This window comes from Lagopus muta, chromosome 8 (genome assembly GCF_023343835.1).
Source record: "Lagopus muta isolate bLagMut1 chromosome 8, bLagMut1 primary, whole genome shotgun sequence".
Taxonomy (NCBI): Eukaryota; Metazoa; Chordata; class Aves; order Galliformes; family Phasianidae; genus Lagopus; species Lagopus muta.
In genome coordinates, this window is record NC_064440.1 from 19,257,968 (window position 1) to 19,280,565 (window position 22,598).

The window sequence follows — 22,598 nt, forward strand, 5'->3', positions numbered from 1 at the left end:
GGAGGGCGGGGCGGGGAACGGCACGGCGCGGTGCGACGGGCGCGGAGGGAGCGGCGGCGCTGGGCGGCAGGTTCTCGTGCCGGCCGGAGCAGATGGCGGCCGCGCTCCTCCTCTGCCTGCCCCTGCTGCCGGGGCTGGTCGGCGCCTTCAACCTGGACGCGGAGAACGTGATCGGCCGGCGCGGGGAGCCGGGCAGCCTCTTCGGTTTCTCGCTGGCCATGCACCGGCAGCTGCAGCCGCAGGAGAAACGGCTGTAAGTGCCGCCGGGCCCCGTCCCGGGCCCTCCTTCCGCCGCCGGGGCCGCCCCTGGCGGCGCGGCGCTCCGGGCTATCACCTGCCAGCGGGGGGCGGCGGGGAGGGCGGCACCTGCCGCGGGGCGCTCGGAGGCGGTGAGGCGCCTGCCGCCGGGACTCGCGGGAGCCCGGGGCGGAACGGGGGCGAACGAGCGGCGGCCCCGGGCAGGAGGCTTCCGCGCCTGAGCTGCCGGCGGCCGTCCGTGGCAGGCGGCGCCGCCGGGCGGTGGGATCCCGCGGCCGTGCTCCCCGAGCCGGCGCTCCGCGGGCGCGTCCGGGCGCTCGAAGGGTCTCGTGCCGCCCGTGCTGCTGGGCGGTCGTGCGCGGGGTGGCATAGGGAATACTGGGACGGTTGGCGGGACGTGGGAGGGGGAGAGGAGGTGCCTTCCCTGCGTCGTGAGAGCGAAGGAAAGTCCTCCATGCGTCCTGAGGAGGGCTGGCTGGGGCTCCGTGCCCCAGCATTTCTCAATGGCTACATCTGAGCAGTCACTTGCCCCGCCGGTACTTGCTGTGCAGAGTGCATCTCCTGTAAGGCACTGTTATGAAGCAAATGTCTCTGAACATTTAGCTTTAACGTAAGGGAAGGTGAATCTGCGGTCTGGATAGAGAGTGTGGGAAAATGACTCTGGCAGCAATCATATCCACAATAAAGTTAGCTGGTAAACTTAGTTAAAAGCTATTTGGACTGGCATCGTTCAGATTTGTGTTTTGTGTGATTTAATAGGAGTTATAATGTGTAAAGGAGCATGAATGACAGTTTCCACCTTCTGACTGGTACTCAGGGACCCAAACGTAAATCAAGACTGAAACACAGCTCTGCGAGTTACTTCCCAGAGGCCCTTATCTTAATTCTTGCCAGCATTACGCGTGCGCTGGTCTCGTTTAGTTCTGCTATGAATGTGGTGTCTGAAGCTTGTTAGTTTGCCATTGTGTTATCAAATGCTGATAGAATGAGTGTGTCAGAACATACGGAGACAGAAGGCTAATTAACAGAAGTCACAGTGTTGGAGCTAGTCTGCAGTGTTTGACTGGAATGCCTCAGGGATGATGAGCATGAAAGTTGTGCTTTGTGTGCAGGCAGTCTGAGATGGGCAGAGTCAGATGCTGCTGGGGTTGGCACGGCGTGCTGAATCTCGGCTTTCTTGAATAGCAGGGGTCTTGGTAGAGACAAAACCTCCGTAGAGAAACTGTTTTGTGGTGAGGCGTGGTTCTGAGCATGTGATGTTTTGGTTGGTTTCTAAAATCTTTGCATGAGTTTTAGCATAAAGAATTGGGTTGCTACCCAAGGAAGCTGCTTGGAAAACCCATGTTTGGTTCATTTGTGTAGGATGGGCATATAATGGTTGTTTTGAGCAACGTTTTTGTCTGCTGATGTGCTGAAATGTAATTGTCTTTCACAGAGGCTAAGGTATGCTAAGCTCACTTTGTTATGCCTGGAATTGGTGGAATTGCAGTGGAGCAAAGGCTACCAGGTTAGACTATATCTTTGTAAATGCTCAGATAAAAATGAGCAACATCAATATTAAACAACTCATTCTGGCACGTTCAGTGGATGTCAGTTTGTAGATAGTTTGGCTGTTTGTAGGTGGAGCAGATTGTCTGCTGTCCAGGTAACTAGAGAAAGTGAGAGGTGAAGGAATGGAGATTGCATTGAGGTCTGGTACTGGGAGACATGTCTGGTTCCTGCATGCTGCTCATCACTCACAGCAGCAGGAGCTTCATGTTGGTCTGCAGGGTGCAGTGCCTCCATTCCCAGCTGTGTGTTGGTGTGTCCTAGCTCTGCTGCAGAAGCGCTTTTATATCAAGTTCTCTCTTGTGACAGATAGAAGTAATTGTTTCATCCCATCTTCTTCGTTAGGTGCTACCTTTAAAACTCAGTTATGGTTAGTCAGTTGTTACCAAAATACACAAACCCTATGTCACCAGTGGAACTTGATGCTTGGATTCTTATCTCAAAGAGAACCTTTACCCCCAAATCCTCCACCAACCCCTGCCACTCCACACAGCTTTATGATGTTATAATGCAGTTACAACTGTTGTATGCAAGATCATTAAGTCCTTGAGAAAACAAATGAGAAATGGTGAGATATGCGAGTTCTGTGGAAGAGATGTTTTAGTCTGTAAAACAAGCTACAGATCCTTGGTTTTTCCTCTCAGCTCACTTTAAGTGATTCTTAAATGATTTGCTTTCTCTTCTGCCTTGGCTAGATAATTTCCATGTTAAGCATTATGAAATGCCTTGGTAAGAAGGGGAGTGGGAAATGTCTTTAAGTGTGACACGTGAAGGTACAGCTGAAGTAACCTGCTTTTAAACATGGTGTTTGCCTTTGGTCACTTTTTTCCTAGTTACGGAAGATTGCAGCTTACATATTACCTTTGAATGGCAACTACTTTGTTTGTCAATGTTAGATACTAATGCTGTGTTTGCTAATTGGTAATTACTTAACTCCTAATGGCACAGGTAGGTGACTGTTCAAGAAATGCATCAAATTTATTTGTAAAGGGTACTTTATAGAAGGCTGGGGGCTGGTAACAACTTTCTGTTATTCTATGTGAGTATTTTCAAGTGAGAGAAGTTTGAGAGATGAAGAGGAGAAAAACTATTCACAATAACTGAAAGTGGACTGCTAAAGGCTTGTGGGTGTGAAAGAGCTGAATGCAGTCTTAATATGCGTTAGGGAAGCATTACTGTTACTGTTAGATGGACTGAGGGCTGCCTGCCTGGATTTCTGTGTGCAGTCCTGGTCCATCGTCAAGCACAATGAATCAGGAGCAGAAAACCTTAATGGAATTCTCAGGGAGCTGGGCTGCTTGCCCTGCGTGAGGTTGGTCTGCTCTTCATCTGTCAGTGTGACAAAGGTATGGGAGCTGTGCTTCTGAGAGGTGGTGGAGGTACAACAGCCGTGACTTGTGGCTGCGCAGCTATTGGAGTTAAAGTTTTGTTAGTTTGCGATGGAGAATGCAGGGGTCTGTAGCTGTATGTAGGTGGTATGTTAGCTACTTCATGCTGTATGCTGTTATTAGAAATGTTACTAGCTGCTTAGTATTAGTTTGCTCATAGTTTTATATATAACGTATGTATACACACTGATATTTTATATGATGAGATATACATGTGCACACAACATGTGAGATGGTCCTTTTCAGAATGGTTTAAGCTGATCTCTTGAATTAGAACACAAGTCCTAAGAACATCTACATTTGCTTATAATTTGCAGTCAATTCTGGTATTACTTTTAACACAGAAATGAAGCTGAATTTATGTAGGCTTCTTATTGCTTAAGGCAAAAAAAAAAGGATGAGACTATGGCAACATTCAGGATCTCCTCTTCAGAAGAAGAGCAGTGGGTAGGCGTTTTGTGCCAAGTCTGTGCTGCCCATTCGGAACTGTAAAGCCTAAAAGATTGCTTACTGGAATTTTTACTTGTGACAGGTTCTGCTGATACTGCATATCTCTGCTGTGAGCCATTCTATCAATATAAAACAGAGTTGCCTTTGGTCAGCAGGCTGCTGACATTGCTGTACTGCTGCTGTAGTGCATCCTCAGTGGCATTTAGCCAGTATTTCTGCGTTGTCAGAGGGCCTGTGCTCACTGCTCTAGCAACAGAGGAAGACTGGACTGTGATCATCTGCATTGGAAACTATAAATTTCTGCTTGCAGAGCTGTTACTAAATAATTCAAAGTTGAGGTGGGCTGAATTCATAGCAGTGTGTGTTTGCATTTTCAGGATTTAAAGACCTTAACAATGCTCATCTTTTAGAGCTTCTATCAATGCAAAAAAAAAAAAAAAAAAAATTGGCTTGCTATCAAGTGTCCTTGTTTTCTTACCATGTCCTTGCTGTCAGAAATCCTGAGGATTTTTGTTTGGATGTGTTCCTGTTTTTGTCTGTGAAAGCTGTTCTTGGATAACCGATTCAACATGCTCCATTACTTTGTGATAGTAAAACCGTTTCATGTCATCAAGATGGACGTCCTGTGGGAAAAGTCAGGATCAAGTGAAGTTGGGAAGGAGGAGGGAGAACTTGAAGTTCCCCTCCAGTAGTAAGGGCAAGATTTTAAAAGAGATATATTGTACTTATACAATGCCTAAAAGAAACAAGGAGATAATTTTGCTGCTTACGTTACATAAGGGGCAAGAAAGTGGAATTGAGTCACAGAATCACAGAATGGTCTGGGTTGGAAGAGGCCGTAAAGACTGTCCAGCTCCAAGCCCCACTAGAGCAGGCTGCTGTAGGTGGAATAAAACAGCAGAAAGTTTGTCCTTCTCCTGTGCTACGTTTGAGTTAGTCTATGTTACCTTTGGCAGAAATACAGCTGATAGGTTTTGTGTTCAGGTTTACAAATATTGGAGACTGTTGCACAGTTGTCAGTATCTGACTCCCGTTCCTGCAAGTGAAAAAGAAGAGGTCATTATCTTCAATTCATTTTTTGTATTCCACACAGGACCAGAGAAGAACTATGTGCTCAGTTCTGCCAAATGCTGCTGAGGGAAGGAGGGTGAAGTTAGCATTGACCTGGGGCACACCAGAAAGCTGCACTGGTTTACCTGCTGTGTCAGCGTAGGAAAAGAGCAGTGCTTTAGGTGCATGGACTTGCTGCTTTTTTTTTTTTTTGCCTTAAACCAGATGTATTTCAGTTTGGTTTAAATTCACTATAAGCTTGGTTTTATAAATAACAGAAATAAGACTTCTGATAGTCTTTTCAGCTCAGGAGCTCCAGGCCAGCCCCTGCCTGCCCAGCACAGCTGCCTAGGGAACACGTTGGCCTGGCCAGGGGAGTTCTTTGTTGCGGTGGCAAAACACATTTCTGAACAGCAAAAGTGAGCTTGTTGCGAGCTGTGTCTGCAGCTCCTGGTTTCTGGTCATAGCATGTTTGTGTGTGTTTGTTGGCTTCCTGTTGTCACCAGGGTGTGCTGCAGGTGGAGGTGGAGCTGTGCCAGCACGGGGTGCGTGAGGGACATGTGTTCAGGTGGCTGCACTGGTGTGTCTGCTCCCAGGCGCAGGCCATGCAGTAACGGCGAGCTTCTGGGAGGACAGCTTTGGGCAGTTCTGCAAAGGCTGTGCCAGGAGGACACACTGCAGCACAGTCTGTTGCTGTTGGCTGTGTGTGCTGCAGGCTCGGCCTCGCAAAGTGGTGCTGGGCATTCCAGGTGCTGATAGCACAGAGTTGAGCCTCCTGCGTGGGGACAGCAGGCCTCAGCCTCAGTCCTCCCACCCCTGGAAGTTGTTTGTCAAGAGGTCGCATAGCTCTTGGGGAAGAGTAACCTTTTTTTTTTTCTTTTTCTTTTTTTTATGATCACCTGGAGGTGCTCAAGAATCGTACACTTGTGATGTTATTAAGCATTAGTAAAACGGTAATTCATTGCTGCACTAGCAGAAGCCTTCCGTGAGTGAGAACTGTAGCACAGAGCTTTGATCTGTACTGATGCTAAGTGGTTCAGTTCAGACTGCAGCTTTGAGGAACTGCCTACCTTGTCGGCTTCAGTGAAAGGCCCTTATGTTGTTGTGCTCTTACTGCTAGGTGCACGTACCTGATGTGGCTCCTAGCTTGAGGTTTGTGCCTGTGCTGAGCCTGATCAGTGTATCAGTTTGTAATGTAAGAGGTATCATCTCTTTGGCTTGGGCATTAAAATGCGTGGGATAGAGGTTATGCAGGCTTAGAAGTGCTTTGGCTTATGCTTTCTTGTTTTTGCATGTCTCCATAAATGTGAATGGTATTTGAGGAGGCACAACTCTCTCCTTAGACTGTGCATTTGGAAAGAGAAGAGTGTTTTGTGTTAAATGCAGCCCTGCCAAGCCCTTGCAAGAACATTAAAATAGAAGTAATGGCTAAATTACCCGAAATTGCTTTAAGTTCTTCTGGTCCAAGTCTGTTGTATTTATTCTTTCTCAAAGGATTGAATATATACCAGGTAGTTCTTATTAAATAATACCATGTTATAAATCAGTCCTGACAGACACAGTATATGCTGGCCCAGAGAGCTCTGTTGCTGCTGTAGTCTGCTGAGGTATCTGACACATCTCAGGAACAAGAGGAACAGGATCAGAAAGCTAAATTTGCATCCTCTGAAACCAACAGGGTCAGCGTAGTGTAATGGGAACAAAGCAGCACAAGACGAGGGCAGACCTTGATCTCAGGAAGGAGGAGAGGGTTTTTCACTTCACTAAACAGAATGGAAACTGATGAGCTGCACAGCATGGGAGTTAGGGACAAAGGAATTGTATTGCCTTGACAAGTTGTTTTGTTTTTGGGCAGAGAGGCTGAGGGAGTGCTGCTGAAGTTGGTCCTGGAGCCGGGCAGGGGAGTGCTGGGTGGCTCCCAGCTGGGATACCCCACTGCTGTGCCGGCTGTGCTTCTCAATCCAGCTGATAGAAGCACACAAGTGGGCAAAGAAGACATACCTGTGTGTGCATGTCTGACTGACAGCCTTCAGTGAAACCATCCAGGAAATATTGTCAGGAATGGAAAAACAGTATGTCATATTGTTAAAATACTGGGAGAGGTTTAGGATGAGAAGTCATTTTTATACCCCTCTTTGACATTCACTCCTGTTCAGAAGTGGTGTCAGGTGAGCTGCAATGAGTACTTGTGCCAGAAACCTGAGGCAGGAGGGAGCTGGGCTGTGTTTTTCTGCAGCCCCTCCTCAAGACCAAGGCTGCAGCCAGGGGTGAGCTGTCTGGCCATCCTGCCTGCCTGGTGCAAGCCTGCCTCCTACGGTGGGCACCCTGAGACCTTCAGCTGGCAGACAGCTGCTTGAGGCCAGCTGCTGGCCTGCTCCTACTGGCTGAGCAGCACAGGAAGGTTCATGGTGTTCTTCAGACCTAAAACGTAACCCCACCTGCCACAGAAGGGTGGGAGACAAAGGAGAGTGTTATGGCCAAGATTCAGGGAGAAAGAATGTGCCATTCAAGCTTGAAGAATGCAACGTGCGTGACACAAGGCTTGCATTTGTGTGCTGCTGTGTTTCCAAGCACCAGGGTTGGGACATGCTTCCCAGGTCTTTCCTCAGCAGGGAGAGGAGCCCTATGTAGTTAAACTATCTGTTAACTGGAATCTTACAACTTAGCATTTTTATTTGGGAGCGTGGTTTCCTTTGGTTTCTGCTTTCATTTTCCAAATTTCCCAAGCCTACAGAGCGGATATGGGGTGTACCAGTAGTGCCAGGCAGAGAGACAGCCCCACCAGAATCGCTGTCAGAAGGCGTGCGACAAGCTCTGCAGCAGTTTCACTCTTGTACTACCACCTTGATGGTGAGGAGGACTCCTTACGTGGCATATGCTTTAAGGATGAGCCGTAAGGCAGCCCTTCCATCAGGGCTATCTTCACCCAGGTGTGAGGCTGCATACACTGCACTGTCTGCTGTTAGAACTAATTCACATCTGTAGTCCTAATTGACGCCTTTTTTGTTGCGCTCCACAAGTGTTGCATCTTGGCAGGAGGTAATGAATACTCTGTGTTGGTACCTCTTTGGAAGTATTGGCCAACCATGTCAGTCTGCACCTGGGCTATTTGGTGGAGCTGGTCTGTAACAGTACAAAACTTACGTAGGTCTTTGTAGCGGAACTATCAAATAAAGTATTTAAACTTAACAGTTTTTAATATCTAAGCTTCCTAGGAGACTCTTTACTGTTGACTGCCCTTCAGTAAAGATGCTGCAGTTATATTGGCTCTTTCATCAAAAATATCGATTTAATTAAAGTGTTAGTTATTGTTTCTTCTTCTTTAAGTGGAAAAATAGGAGAAGAAAATCTCTGTTATGGTGCTAGCTGAAACAAGTGCTGTTTTCTGTGTGGTACAGGTTACTAATGCTGCTGATATTAATTTACAAATAACAAAGATAAACTTGTGCAGAATGAGACAAGTAGCTTGGCTTCTCATAAATGCTTTTTCTTGAAGGATAACAAGCAGAGAAGAGTGGTTTCACCAGTCAGTTTGTTGCTGTCTGGATTATCTCCACAGTAAAAGAGAACACTTCCCATGTTGGTTTATTGGGTTGCCTGGCATATTGCAGCAGCAAATTGTCAGTAGTCAGAATAGGCCATTCTTATTCTCTTGTGTTAAACTCTACCCCAAACCTTCTCCCCATGTACCAGAGCAACTGTCAGCTTTGTAAGGAATGCAAGCTCCTACATTTTCGTAGAAGATACCTTACTTGTTTTGAAGAGTTTCTGTTCAAAATCAGCATTTGATTCTGTCAGAGCTTGCCGGGGATGGTTGGCTCAGTCCAGCCATAACTGTAAGAATGACATGTCTTGGGGACATGCTCTGCAGAAAGGATGCAATTGAGATGAGGCTCTCAGGCAAACAGCTATTTAAGACAAGCAAAAATTCATGTTATTGAATGCGTGATTTGTACTACGAAATGTTCACTAGAAAATCAGCACCTCGTCTTGGTATAAAACAGGGTAGGTTACTGTAAAAGGAAAGCTTGAAGGAACTGATATACAGGATGGTCTGGAAGCAGTGATTAATTCATTTATTAATATTGTTGATTATGTTAAAGCAAGTTGCTGCTTTGAAAGCAATGTCAGGAGAATATAACCTAGAGAAGCAAACTTGAATGTAGGGAAGAGAGTTTCTCTTCCATTTTTGAGTGAATCATTCAGTATTTTAAAAAGAAGTGGACTGATCCACAGTTAGTAAAGCTCCCTTTTTGATATTAGCATCAAATGTATCCTTGGTGAGATGGACTTCCCTTGGCTCTAAGGTAGAGAGCATGATGTGTTTTAGGACTATTTTGTGAATTCTGGAACTACTACTTGGAAAAAAAGAGAAATATAGCTACCTTGTTTTAGTTTTAAGAGCAGTGCACTATTCCTTTGTGAAGGGAGATTGGATTTTTATGGCTTTGAAATGACAGTAGAAGGTAGGAAGTACTGGTTCTAAATTGTGATATTTTTTTTTCTTTTATTTCTTTTAATGTTTGCTAGCATGGACTGGCCAGCTTTGGCTTTGCTGGAGCATTGGCTGTTCTTCTCGTTTCCTGATTCAGAACTGCATCTAAAAATATGTCATTTCCTAATATTGATTTCCTTTATGCAGCAGTAATAGCGTGTGCGAGGATGTTATGTCTGCATTGGGAAGGGAGAAGTTGCCTAGGGTTATGGATAGCAGGGAGGCACTTGCGGGACGCTCCCTGTCTGAACCTGCTCTGCAGCTTAAAAACGGGCTAAGGCCCCTCCAGAGTCTGTGTATGGATTTCGCTGTCAGCTGTTGAGTTCATAGGTTGCTGTTCAGCCGTGTTCTTCACGTTTGTTTTTCCCTTTCAGAGATCTTTGGGGATCCTGGAGATGCAAGGAACAGCAAATAGGAACCATCAGCATTTTGTTCATTGAAACCAGCAACTTACGTTGATGGTGTCCATAGGAATGGCAGAATTTCTGACAGCAGTTCCTTTTTAGTGAAGATGGCCAAGGAGATTTTTCAAATGGAGGTAAATGCATTTAACTTCTGCCTCATTTGGCTGGCATTGATACCCTCCTCATAAGTAGCCTTATAAAATACCTCTCTAACATATAAAGTAGAACAAGATTGAAAATGTTCTGGCAACAACTCATGCCTGTAACACCAGAGGTTGTTTGCTCAGCAGTACATGTGTGGGTCAAAGGTCTGAGGGAAAAGAATATTTGTCCTGGAAGTGCTCGGAGGTGGCAGCCAGCTGTTGGCTGGTAGCAAGCATGTGCCTCCTATGTGTGATTGATTTATCTGAGTCCCTCTGTTCTCGTAGCTCTTTTCACATGATGTGCGTAAGGGAATCACAAAGACTGGTCAGCCTGCCACCGGTGCTGCTGAAACCGCATGGCGGTTCGATCTGCTGCTCTTGGCTGTATCCAGCAGTGTGTCTGAGATCACAACACGGCTCAGACACGATTGCTTAGTGTGAAGCAAGTCTGAAGTAAGAAGCACATTGTTTTCATGGCTGAGATGCTACAATACTATATTCTCCTTATTTCATACACAGCCTACTGCTTCAGCAGATACTAACAATGTGTGTAAGACCTGCAAATGTTTCGTTCAGCTAGTTTTTCTGCTAGAGAAATGTTTAGGAACTATATAGGATGTCTCCTGAACGTAGCTGAAGAGTTGGGTTTTTTCTTAGCCGCACATCCCAGAAGAATGTGTTTTTGATGCCAGGTCAGATCCAGTCCCAGTCCCAGCTGAAGTACTTGTTGCACTACTTGCTGCCTGCAGGAAAGCAGAATGCTAAAGGTTCCTGATAGAAATAATTTCAGATTTTGCACTGGTGAGAATATAGGGAGTGGTGGGATGAAAAAAAACGTCTGAGAGGAGGCTGTAAAATGGGGTGTGTGCCTGCTGGTGGGTGTGCCAGGCTGCAGAGAATGCAGGGGGGTTTCTTGGCACGGCGCAGGTGTGAGCTACACTGCAAACAGAAAATCTTGTTCTCAGCTTTTGCAAGCTTGTTGGAATTCTCAGTTTGTATGTTCCTACTTACAGTAAAATGTAATGTCTTCTGCAGATCTGTATAGGGAGAAGTTTGTTGTATATTTGATCATTGTTTCAATATCTGTGAATACCATTAGAAAAGGTAAGAGACCCTCTGACTATTGAGGCATTTCCTTGGTTCTACACATCACCTTGTTGGAGTGTTCTTCAAAGTGCTGTGAAAGTCTTTGCCTCTGGTTAATGTTGGGACTGTGTGTCAGTACATGTACCTAGGGCCATATCTGCTTTTCTGATCAAGTTCTTGGCTTGAAGATAAGCCCTGCAAAGCCATTGACGCTGTTGCACGCGTTTAACACAGGGTTATGATGGTTCTAAGACTGAAGGAGTGATTTCAAAGCTGTGTGTTAGTGTGCAAGCGGCTGACCATGCTCTGGCAATGGGGACGGCTCCATGCAGCCTCCTATCCTGGGCTCATGTGAATGAGCTGCTGCGTGTCATCAGAATGCGGGGAGCCTGTGCTGTGTGTCCCATGCGAGGGTCTTGTCCTGCCTTGTAGTTAAGAGTAGTCTTGTCCTGCCCCTGTAGTTAAGAGGGAACAGGAGAAGATGGTGGCTCAGGAGGAGGGGGAGCAGCAAGTGTCTCGGAGCAGTTGGGCTGCTGCAGGAGATGGCTCTGGTTAGTACAGGGGTGGCTGCCCCTCCGGTAGGGGTGACAAGGTGTCTGTCCTTTGTGCTGAGCTTCTTTCTTAGTCTCATATGAAAATGATTTACTTCACCCAGTGAAAGAAATAGAGGAATGACATCTCAACCGTATTAAAACTCCTGCAGGTTTTTTTATAATGGCTTTGGCATGCTCATGAACAGTGTGTGCTTGTTCTGGTTGTTAGTCCAGCAAGCACTGCCTTCACGCAAAGGCTGCAGTGCTGCTCTGCCAAGGTGCTCCTTGGAAAAAGAACTCTGAGCAGCTGCTTCTGTACTTTGATTAATTCAGTGTTGTCTGAAACATGGACCTGGATTCCCTTCATTTTTATGAGTCCAAATGGAGCTGGCATGCATTGCCCTGCAAGTCTTTAACGCTGTGTCTTTAATAATTTTATCACAGTTTAATTATAACACAATCTAGTAAATAACGTCTGTTCCTGAGCCAGTGCTCTTTCTTTTAAATCTGGGGGAGATGTACAGTTTGTAAGAGAGAAATTGAAACTACTGAATTACACAGTTTTCGTGTGCTGTTTGACTGTTTCAAAGAAAAAACAAAAACGCAAGCAGTGTATCTCCTACTTACAGCTAGAGAATGCTGGGCAAAATGGAAAGCTGTGTTTTGAAATGGGACTTTGGAAAAATGCTTTCTGCCAGTGAAAATGAGGTCTGTAAAACCCGTTTTAAATCCACACAGATTGAGCTCTTGGCTGTGAGTGGAAAGCATTGGAAAGTGTTTGCTTTTCCATGCGACTTTCAGAAAGTCAATAATTAGTGGCCTTTGCAGAACAACAGGTAGCTTTGTAGTTCATTTTGCTTTGTAGCTTGCTCTGGCCCTTTTGCTGCTTTTGGCTTCTTTCCCCAGCCCCTATCGTAATCTGCTTCCTGAAAAAGGCTGAGCTAATAAAATGAAAATCACACTCCTTTAAGTGCTAGGCCTCCGGGCAACAGAGATTAATGGTGTACTTGGCCATGGCTCTGCGATGGTAGTAGGAAAATGTAGCAGTGCAGTAGCAGATTAGGAGAATCATCTGTCACTTAAAATAACTGTTCATAGCAGCCTGGAAACAGTGGGTATCTGCAAAAAGCACTGTGAACAATTTCCCCACTGGCATCATTTCTGGCTGCGTTTTTCTGGGAGCAGCTGCTTTTTCAGAAGCCCATTCCCTTGGTTGTGCTCCAGTTCCCATTACTGCCTGAGTAGGAAGGGCTCTGTGCTGGGATGTCTGTGGTGCTCCTGTCCTTGTGCTGGCTCTGGCTGGGATGGAGTTCACCCACAGCAGCCTGCACTGTGCTGTGCTTTGCATTTGTGGCTGGAACAGCTTTGGTACCTCCCCAGTGTTTGTCTATGGAATAAGCAGTGCTGGCACAGCATGAAGACTCTCCAAACCCCAAACCCAGCATGCTGGGGAGTGGGTAGGAGAGGGGAGGCGATGTGGCCAGGGCAGCTGTTTTAAGGTGACCAAAGGGACTTTATATGTCACAGCAATACAAGCTGGGAAAAGGGAAGTTCCTGTTAAGAATGTGTTCATTCTTCCAAACAACTGCCAAGCTTATTGAGGCTTTACTTCCCGAGGTGTGGCTGAACATCACTCGATGATGGGAGCTAGAGAATAATTGTTTTCTCTCTTTTTGCTTCCATATGGCCTTTGCTTGTTTTTTCTTTCTTTTCCCTTTTATTATTTCAATTTTTATCTCAGTTATTTGTGATTTTTCTTTTTCTTTCCACATTATTTTCATACGCACTCATCAGAGGGGAGTGAGGGAGAGGCCTGGTGGAGTTCAGTTGATTGTTGGTGAGAAACCACCACACCTGTCCCTGCTTCCATTGCTAGAAGCCAGATCCTTGCACAGCAGAGGTGGTACTGCTTGGGATTAAATACAGTCTGTCCCATTAACCAACATCGCTTACGTTGAGATGTCTTATGGTTTGATGTTCCTGTCCTAAAGCTTGGATACTTGACACACTTGTTCCCTAATGAGGAAGTTCTCCATGACCACAGTTCGTTGAGGGAGGGCAGAAGCGGTGGGTGCCCCTGGTGATGCTCAGCTCCCCTAGAGTGGCTGCATGCCTGCTGTTTCTGCTTTGAGAGTAGAGCGAAGCTGAAGAGGTGGTGTGGGGTCTCTGAACCAGGTAGTGCAGGTGGACAAAGCTCTGGGCAGATGTCCGCATGGAGATCAGCTGTCTCTGCCGGGAGCTGCTGGACACATGGTGTGCGTGTGGGTACTGTGACTGGGGGGTTGGTAATATAAGTTTAATCAGTTGGTGGTTGTTAGTTTCATTTCTTCATCAGTGGAATGGAATGGTCTGAGGCAGAGTGCAGGAGGAAGGGATGTGGGGATTCTCTCTGTCTAGCCAGGAGTGGGAGAAGTTGTACAGTATTTAGCTTCCCAGCTTTGCCCCCCTCATGCTGATGGAGACCTTCTGAAAACACAAGCGTGCAGTGGCACCGTTGTTACTGAGAAAGGCAACATTAAATTGGACATTTGTGCTCAATGAAGGCTGCAAAATTGGAAATTATGTACACCACTGACTATTTTATTCTGCCTATTTGTGGAAATGGCTAATGGTTGGTTACCCAGGAAACGCTTCCAGTGATTTCTACTCAAGCCTGTTAAAGCACAGTACTGTCACCAGTAATGTGTTGCTGTTACTTTTAAGGAAAAGATGGCAAAGGCTGGTGCCTTGTTTGGGGTAGAAGATACTGTGGGAAAGACAGGAATTCAAGGAATGAAGACACAGTGTCTGAGTTCGGTGCAGACCACGGTATTTTTTGTTTAAATCACAATGTAGCTTACTCAATGGAAGCCTCTTCCTACAATGAACAAGAGTTTCCTGCCAAAAATGTTAAAGGTGTTTTAAAGGTGTTCTCCCTCCTTTAGACTTATCTTTCAAGTTGGTGTCTGTTCCTGAGATACTGCCATGAATTGCTGGCAACTGTTCTTTGAAGTATGTTGTGAAAACTGTATGTTGTCCTCAGGAAGTTTCAGGCTGTGAGTGAGGAAAGGAATTCACCACAGAGTGAGAGGAGTACTTGCAGGAGCTTGGAGATTTTCTGTTTCTGATGCACTTGTCTCATCTGAACTGCAGCTGTCCTGTTGAAAGAGCCAGGGCGTTCTGTGGACAGTACTGAAGGGGGTTCAGGTGGCTGCGAGCAGAACTTCTCCTAGTTTCCGCTGTCATTTTCATTCCCCAGGAGGGACGTTACAGCCACTGCTGCAGTTCTCACAAGTCACCGATGAGAGCAGACAGGACCTCAGAACTGTACCCTGCTGCTTAATATGCTCTGGAGCTTGCTGAAATGAAAAGCTATTTCTGGTGTGTTTTGCTTTGGATTCACAAGTCTGTTGGACTAATTAGGAACAGTCCTTCTTGCTGTTATCTGACTTGTGGGGATGCTTGCACTGAGCACTGAGGCCCCAGGGAGGGAGTTGCCACTGCCTTCTCCCTGCTTGGAGTTCTGTGGCTGTGTGAAGCACGCTTTGCACATACGGTTGCCCAAAGGTCTGATCTGTCACTGGGGAAGTCAGTAAGATGCTTTGATGCCTTTTCTGAGGCTGAAGTGGCACTTAGCACAACTGAAGAGATGAAGTTTTTGTTGGCTAGGCTGTTCTGCCAGGGGCATGGCAGCGAGGTGCAGTGGCTGCTTGACCCTCTCCAAGAGGTAATTAAGATAAAGCAATAATTAACTTTATTCTAACCAATACAGCATCAGGACTGATGTATTTGCTCTGAGACTAGAATTTTAGCTTAAAATCGGTAGGCGTGTGTTTTAATAACGGGGTACAATTGGACCAAGTTTTGAAGAAGTAGAAACAAAAATTTCTGAGAGTTAGGAAATCGGAGCCCCCACTTTCTATAATTTCTGATTGCCAGTGTTAAGAACAACAACAAGCCTTGTGTTGTCTCTTCCCGAGGGGATAACAGAACGGAGGGGAAAATGTAGCTAAGTCCTACATTAGGAGCAGCTCAGAAGCCGCTGCTTTGCAAAAGAGTTTGGAGATGAGAGCTGAGTACTGCTGCCCCAATTAGAGAATGAAGCTGTTAGTGGCCTTTCTAAAAGCATGGTTGTTTGGATTAAAGACTCTTGTCATAACAGCTGTGTTTCTGGAAAAAAAATCTTTGAAAAAGATGCCAGAAGTACATAGGGGGAAATGAAAAGCTCTGTAAACTAAAACACACCCAAGCTGCCTGTCCTGTTTTTATGTGTGTATCAGTCAAAAGCAAATATTTTACCTGAAGTTCGACCGTTCAGCGGCTTACCTTTGTGAGCACAAATTATGGAAAATTCTTGTGTGTAGAAGTGGTGAAGAGATGACTGTTTCACAATACATGTGTAACTTTCTGTTCTGAATTTATTTTCCTATGAGACATCAATTTTGTCTCATTACCTTAGTGATATTGAGTGAATGTTTCCTAAATAACAATAATGTGTATGATCTTAAATGATCAGACTGATGTATGTTAGATAGAAATAAAAGTCATGTTTTTAATGAGAAAACAAACAAACAAAAAACACCGAAAAAAAAACTATTTCTGAGATACAGTGGTTTGCTTTGCTCCACAGCCATTATAAAGCATGTGGAAAAATGTGTCTCAACAGAAAAACTCTATAACTGAAGCCTTAAACTCTCCTCTCTTGGTAATGTAATATCAGATCTCTTTCAGATTTATTTACTTATTTATACTGACTGGTGTCTGGAAGCACAGGAAGGTTGCACCCACTGTATTGTACCCATCTACACACAGTTTTCTCAATCTTGGTTTTCTTCAGCAGAATTCATTGTTTCTTATTTCTTCTGCAAACCGTGGTGCTGTTACTGTATGCTGGTTTCAGTTAGGAAGTTGAGGTGGCTGTGGTTTACGTATATGCGACTCAAAAATATCCGAAGAAAAAAAGTGTTTTGACTGAGAACTCTCATTTAGCAAATAAACATGTCTGTGGTTGTTTTGTGATAATACTCATGGGGGGTGGTGGCACAGGAGTGGTGCAAATGCAGAGTCTGAAAGCAGTTGTATTGACTGATGAAAATCCCCCTGAAATGTTTGCGCATCAAACCTCTAACAACATGGTGAAAGCATTTCCTGACTCTGCTGCCTTCCTCTTTTCTAATACTGCCTCTGCAGATCCCTTGAAGTTATTTCTGTTTCCCTGTAGATTGCTGGTTGGAGCTCCTCGGGAAAAGGCCTTTCCATCCCAACAAGCCAACAGAACAGGAGGGCTGTACAGCTGTGACATCACATCTTCAGACACGGGCTGCACACGTGTTGTGTTTGATGAAGACAGTAAGTTCCTCAGTGCTTTTATTATGCAGTTGTCTGATTTTTCTGATCTGATGCAGTCCTTTCCATTGACTGCACCACACAGTTGCTTTTCTAGGTTTGTACATAACTTACTTGCATTGGAATGTGATAGCATGTGCAGACACTGCCATCTGTAGACTATCTCATGTACTGTAAAGTTCTTACAGAGACAAAAAAAATTAACTGCTTTATTTGAATCTCCAGCTGACCCGAAGATGGAGAGCAAAGAAGACCAATGGATGGGTGTAACTGTCCAAAGTCAGGGGCCAGGAGGAAATGTGGTGGTAAGTCTACAGGTCTAGTGTGCTGTAGACCCAAAACATCTTTGTAAATGTTCTGAATGATCTGTGTTTCTGTGCAGCTTCCTGAAAAGTAATTTCCATTGCTGTATAACTGTAATTTCTTAGAATTAAGGACTTGAATGTCTGCTTAGCAAAAAAAAATTCTTGAGATTGTAGACATTTTAAATTATTTTTCTAACTGTGAGTTAGCCCTTATTTGTAATCTTGGTAACAGGATGGATCTTGGATATGGAACAGACAATTTATTTTCAGGTTGTTTGTTCCTCCTTTCATGATACATTGTTTCTTTAAAAAAACTTACTACAGAAACAAGGAAAAATAGTTTGGAGAAATAAGAAAGGAGCCCTCTTTCTTCAGCCTGTTGCCTAGGATGATCAGCCTTACCTTAACTTTACTGAGGGCCATCAGCTGAATTGCTCCTATGTATTCATGTAGCTCTGGATGTTGCAACTGTGACTTAGGAAGTGAGAGCGTGCTGCAGTGAGAGCTTGTACTAATAATGATGATGCAGGCTATTCTTTCATACGCTACTGAGAGAAAAAAGCTTTTGAGATTTAGCAGATGATGTTATTTTTGTAGCTTCATAGCTCTTTCTCAAATTCACCTCTCACGGTGCTGCAGAACACCAGCTATATCATAAAATGGGGGTGCAGGGAGGCTCCTCCATCTAATTATATTCCTGCAGCTTAACCTCACTTCTTCAAAGACAAGGCTAAAGCAACTTCAGGGCACAATTCTGGGTTGTTGATGCTATAGGGACAGTACTTAGCTGCTCCAGTCTGAGTCGGAACCCAAGGGAGGAAAAGTAGATGGAACTGGTCCTGTAGAGTTAATTCCTCACCAGCCAGTGCCATCTCGCCTGTGACGCAGTTCATGTGCTTCCTAGGTGGGCCGAAGGCAGCCTGAAGAGCACAGTGCAGTTGAGCAGCACACAATACTTCGTAGCACGGCTTGGAGTAGGGCAGTGCCCTAAATTGAGTATCGGCTACGTATCTGCTTAATGTTCCAGCCTTAGTAGGAGCCAAGGGAGAGAATTTTTCTGTCAGATGAGAAACTTGTCTTGCTTGTGCTCGTCTTGCCCTCCCTTCCTCTGAATCTGCAAAAAACACTGCTGTCAAGGGGGCCACCTCTTTTTACAGTAGTTTGGTGGTTACTACTTATCCTGGTGGCTCATCATCGTTTGTATTTGATTGGAATTCTCTTCCTAGGTGAAAAGTCTAACAGCTAGGTTAAAGAACAGCTTATACTTAGTACTGCTGCTTTTTTCCATCCCAGTGATGGTTATCTCATAAATGAAACGCCCACCATAAGAGGTAGGAACAACAACTCTTTCTTCTCTTGCTCTCACTGGAAAAGCTTTCAGCCTCCTGCCTGTGACACTTTTCTGAAAGAGGTGACTTTGGAAAAGGTGGATGGTAGTGGAACCAGCTCCTTGTGTCTCATACAAGCATGTTGATTATTTAACTGTTACAGCTGGGGGTGGAAACACAGCTTGGTTTTTGTTTTTTGTGGGTTTTTTTTTGTTTGTTTGTTTGCTTTTTGTTTTTGTTTTTTTTTTTACAAGAGACAGGGTTATTGTCCACTCTGTGTTTGAAAGTGAGGGATTAAGTATCAGTGAAAGCTTTAGGGCTAAGACCCCTGAGTCCCAAAGCGAAGAGGGATTTAACTATACTACCTTCCCTGATCAGGAAGGTGATTGCTCTGACTTGGGTCTGTAGATGCTTATAGGAAATTCTATGCTGCAATGCAGAGAGTGCCCAAATGTGTCCACAAGGAGAACTTTGCTAGCATGAAGTATGGCTTATTGAGACCAGCCTTCTTTGATAACTTACAGACAAACATACAAAAAGAATTACTGTCTTCTATCTTGCAGACATGTGCACATCGCTATGAGAAAAGGCAGTATGTAAACACAGTGCAGGAAACCCGGGATATCATTGGAAGGTGCTACGTGCTGAGCCAGGATCTCACTATTAAGGATGATATGGATAATGGAGTATGGAGTTTTTGTGACGGTCGCTTAAGAGGCCATGAGAAGTTTGGCTCCTGTCAGCAAGGCGTTGCTGCTACTTTTACTAGAGACTACCACTACATTGTGTTTGGCGCTCCAGGCACTTACAATTGGAAAGGTATGACCTAGCTTCCTTCCTGCTAAATCCAGACCGACCCCCTTCTCGTTTCCTCTTAGATTTTTTGCAAATGTTGCATTCCAAGGTTCTTGCCTTTTTGATGGGTGGGAAGGGGCAATAAACCTTACAGGGTTCTCATGATTCTACCTGATTTTCACTCCTCTATAAAAAATATTCACTGCTTTGAATATTCACAGCTTTAAATATTTATAAAGGGTTACTTATGAATGGAACTTCTCATGTATGTACAGCAGCAGTTTCCCTTATTAGTCTTATGGTAGGACTGAGTTCTTGCTTTGACATTTTGCACTGTAACAAGTTACTAAATTAATTAGAAGTTATTTGCCCAATCTTTTCCTCTGAGTTTGAGCATATTGGATAGCTGCTCTGAGGTATTTTTTATATCCTCCAATATTCTCTTTATTCTTTGTGAATTCTGTAGAAGGGAGTGCTTCCCAAATTCTGTACCGGAGGACTGCAGGAAGGTAACTGAACAGAGCAAAGCTACTTGTATTCATATCTAAATGCATAGATATTTACTCAAGTAAAATTTCACAAATAGTTTGACTAAGAGACAGGGACTCTATATCACGTATAGGAAATAATCCAAAACTTGGGGGGAAAAACTTAAGATTTTTCTTCATATGTTTATACTGAGAAGCATCTAAGAGGCTAGCCCTGTCTTTTTTCTTAATCTTTTCCCCCTTGCACTAAGTTACACCAGCAGCTGTAGAGCTCTCTCCTTTACGAGGCTGATCCTTAAATCATTAAAATTTCTCCCCTTGTACACCTGTGCCTGCTACATGAACCAAGTCTTTGAGTTAAGCTCTGGCACAAGGAGTGCTTGTGTGAAGGTTCAATCTTCCACATATCTGTTCCTGTCAACACAGTCTGACCAACTACTCAGTTTAGAGCTTTACCTTAATTGCAGAGAAGTGCTCTTCACTACCAGCCATAAGTACTCTTTTATGCCATGGAAAAACATGTATGTACTTGGCAAAATGGTAAATGTTCTTGTCAATAAAAGGGAAGCACATATTTTATTGAACAATAAATATTATCAGTATAAGCAATAAATACATATTTTCTAAATATATTCCCAGTGTTTGCCACAGTTGAAAGTATTTTTTGTTTTATTTTGTTGTGTTTGTGTGTACTTACCTCCCTTTTAAGAGAGACTTAAGCAAATTAAGCACAGTGGGATGAGGGTGGTCCATGACCAAGTCAGTCTCATATTTTTGTTGAGAATTCTCTTAGCATCTCATGTTTTCCAGATCACTGCATTACATCTCATGGAATAGCAAGAAGCTCTGTCACACAGGTTGAGCTTAGAAATTCATGGCCTGTTGAAAGGCCGGTGTGCTAGTCTGTGTTTGTCCTATTTAAACAGTAGTCACTGTCTCATTCATGGTAGTACTAGCAGAGAACCATTTATCTATTATTTTTCTCCCTTATCATTCATTTGCTTTTATTTTATCATTTCACTTCTTCAGGGGTGGTTCGTGCAGAGCAAAAGAATCAGACATTTTATGATCTGGGTATCTTTGATGATGGGCCTTACGAAGTTGGTGATGAGAGCCGCCAAGATAAGAATCTAGTTCCTGTTCCAGCTAACAGTTATTTAGGTAGGACAAAGTACATATGGTAAATCTCTTTAGGCTTCTTAAACGTTTGTGATCTGCTCTGATGCAATAATATGGAATGGGAGGAGAAAGCTGTTCACGTGAGGACCCTGTGAAATGTGAATTGTTTGGGATAATGCACATCTTCCTCCACTTTTACGTGTAAGATGGTACTCTGCTGAGGTACCTGGAAGTGCTGCTAAAGGAATAAGATATTTAAGAGTGATAATGAAGACCTGCGCATTGTCAGGGAGTGATTATAATCACTGTCTAATGGTAAGTACCATGTTTAGATCTGTAATCCTTAGTCACAAGGTCAATGCTATGTTGTATCAAAAAGTGGTATTCACCAGCATTTGAGTTCCTGAATGTAATTTTCTGGCCTGAGTGTTTTTTAAAAAAATAAAAAAATAAAAATGAAGACTTTAAAGCCACGGTGGCCTTTTTCAGGCTTTTAAAAATACTGTAACGTGAGGAATGTTTATGTTTTAAGTGTGTGTGTGTGCGTGCACGTGTTCCAGAGGAGAGTCTTGAGCTTTGTGCAAACACAAAAGCAAAAATACATCCTTAGGGTAATGAATATTCCTGTACACTCGTGAGATAAATTGGTAAAGAGTAGGTTGCTCTCCATTTTTTAGAATGCCTCTGTGCAGTGTGAAAAGAACTTTTCTGCTCTAGTAGAGGTTTTTGTGCTACACTGATCTAGTGCTTTTGGCTTTGACAGCAGATACAATTTTGTAACTCATAGCTGGAATTTCTGTGTTAATAATGAGAAGTTGAACAAATGGGAAAGATGTTAATATGAAAGCAAGCTGAGTAAAGAGTCAACTTAGAGCTGCATGTCTATTAGCAGAAATAATCTTGAGCTAAATGTGAGCAGTGGTTCCTGGGTGTAAAAAATTCCAAGGGCTTATTTCAGAAAGGCAAACTGATAGCCTTTTCATGTGGGAGAGTAGCACTGTAGCGGTGTCTTTCGCTGTAGACAGTTTACTGTGTGTGTGTCTACTAAACTGAACTTTTGCAATTTCATAATAAATGTAGTGTTGCATTTATCTAACTGTAAATGCTGTCTTTGATTTGTTGTAATCAAAACTACTTGAAGGCAAGGCCGGCATTCCCTTGCATAGCTGTTCCCTATATTTAGACAGTAAATATGTGTGGTTATGGCTGCTGTGCTCAACTATTTTGTCTTTTCAATCTTTCACTCGTATGTTTACAGGTCTTCTATTTTTGACAGCAGTATCTGATACTCATCCAGATCAGTTTGTGTACAAAACGTTGCCTCCCAGCATACAGGTGGACAAATCAGTGGATGTAATGATGAATAGCTACTTAGGTTTGTGACCACCTGAGGTGGCAGCATCTGGTCACGCAATCTTCAGACCTTTAACATGATATTCTCCTTTCCATTCTCATTACAAATACATTGCAAGTAAAAGCATGTGACAGCAGGGATTCAGATGAAGAGTAACTTGTAAAATAAGCTGGCTTCAGAGAAGCACTGATTTGTGATGCATTTCTCCAAACCCTCTCATCTCTCCCACAAAGTGGACTCCTCTTCCTGATTTTTTTGAAACTGTCTCATTGTGAATTGCTGTAATTGAGAATTTCAATAGTAGTGGTGAAGTATTTGAAAAGGGAGATTGCCATCTGCTGGCTCCTATTTTCTTCCTTGCAGTGTGCATCATCTCACTTTGAGCTTTATTGGCTATGTCAGTATATGCATTATATTGTTTTTGTTCCGTTTTTAATGTACTTTTAAATCTATTAACTTTTATAAAGATACTTGAGATTAAATTCATTCAGACGTGTCCACTAGAGCCACAATAAATTAAAGTTGCCAA

General features: G+C 43.9%; 1 protein-coding gene and 1 long non-coding RNA gene across 7 annotated transcripts in view; one reads left to right on the plus strand and one right to left on the minus strand.

Annotated features, from left to right (window-relative positions):
• Window positions 1-22,598, plus strand: part of ITGA6 (integrin subunit alpha 6) — a 91,513-nt gene that overhangs the window by 51,720 nt on the left and 17,195 nt on the right. For 2 of the 6 annotated variants that reach the window (XM_048953954.1, XM_048953955.1), the window contains exons 1-5: window positions 1-253; window positions 16,556-16,683; window positions 16,906-16,985; window positions 18,877-19,132; window positions 20,626-20,757. In XM_048953954.1, coding sequence (XP_048809911.1) covers window positions 93-253; window positions 16,556-16,683; window positions 16,906-16,985; window positions 18,877-19,132; window positions 20,626-20,757 — 757 coding nt within the window. In that variant the 5' untranslated portion in view covers window positions 1-92. Of the gene's footprint in view, window positions 254-9,563; window positions 9,728-16,555; window positions 16,684-16,905; window positions 16,986-18,187; window positions 18,317-18,876; window positions 19,133-20,625; window positions 20,758-21,973; window positions 22,091-22,598 lie in introns of those variants that run through there. The other 4 variants (XM_048953960.1, XM_048953958.1, XM_048953956.1 and 1 more) reach the window with 4 other exon arrangements.
• LOC125697166 (uncharacterized) overlaps window positions 1,795-22,598 on the minus strand; it is a 43,336-nt gene continuing 22,532 nt past the window's right edge. Inside the window, exon 4 of the long non-coding RNA XR_007378717.1 lies at window positions 1,795-4,680. This is a non-coding gene — a long non-coding RNA (uncharacterized LOC125697166). The remainder of the gene's footprint in view (window positions 4,681-22,598) is intronic.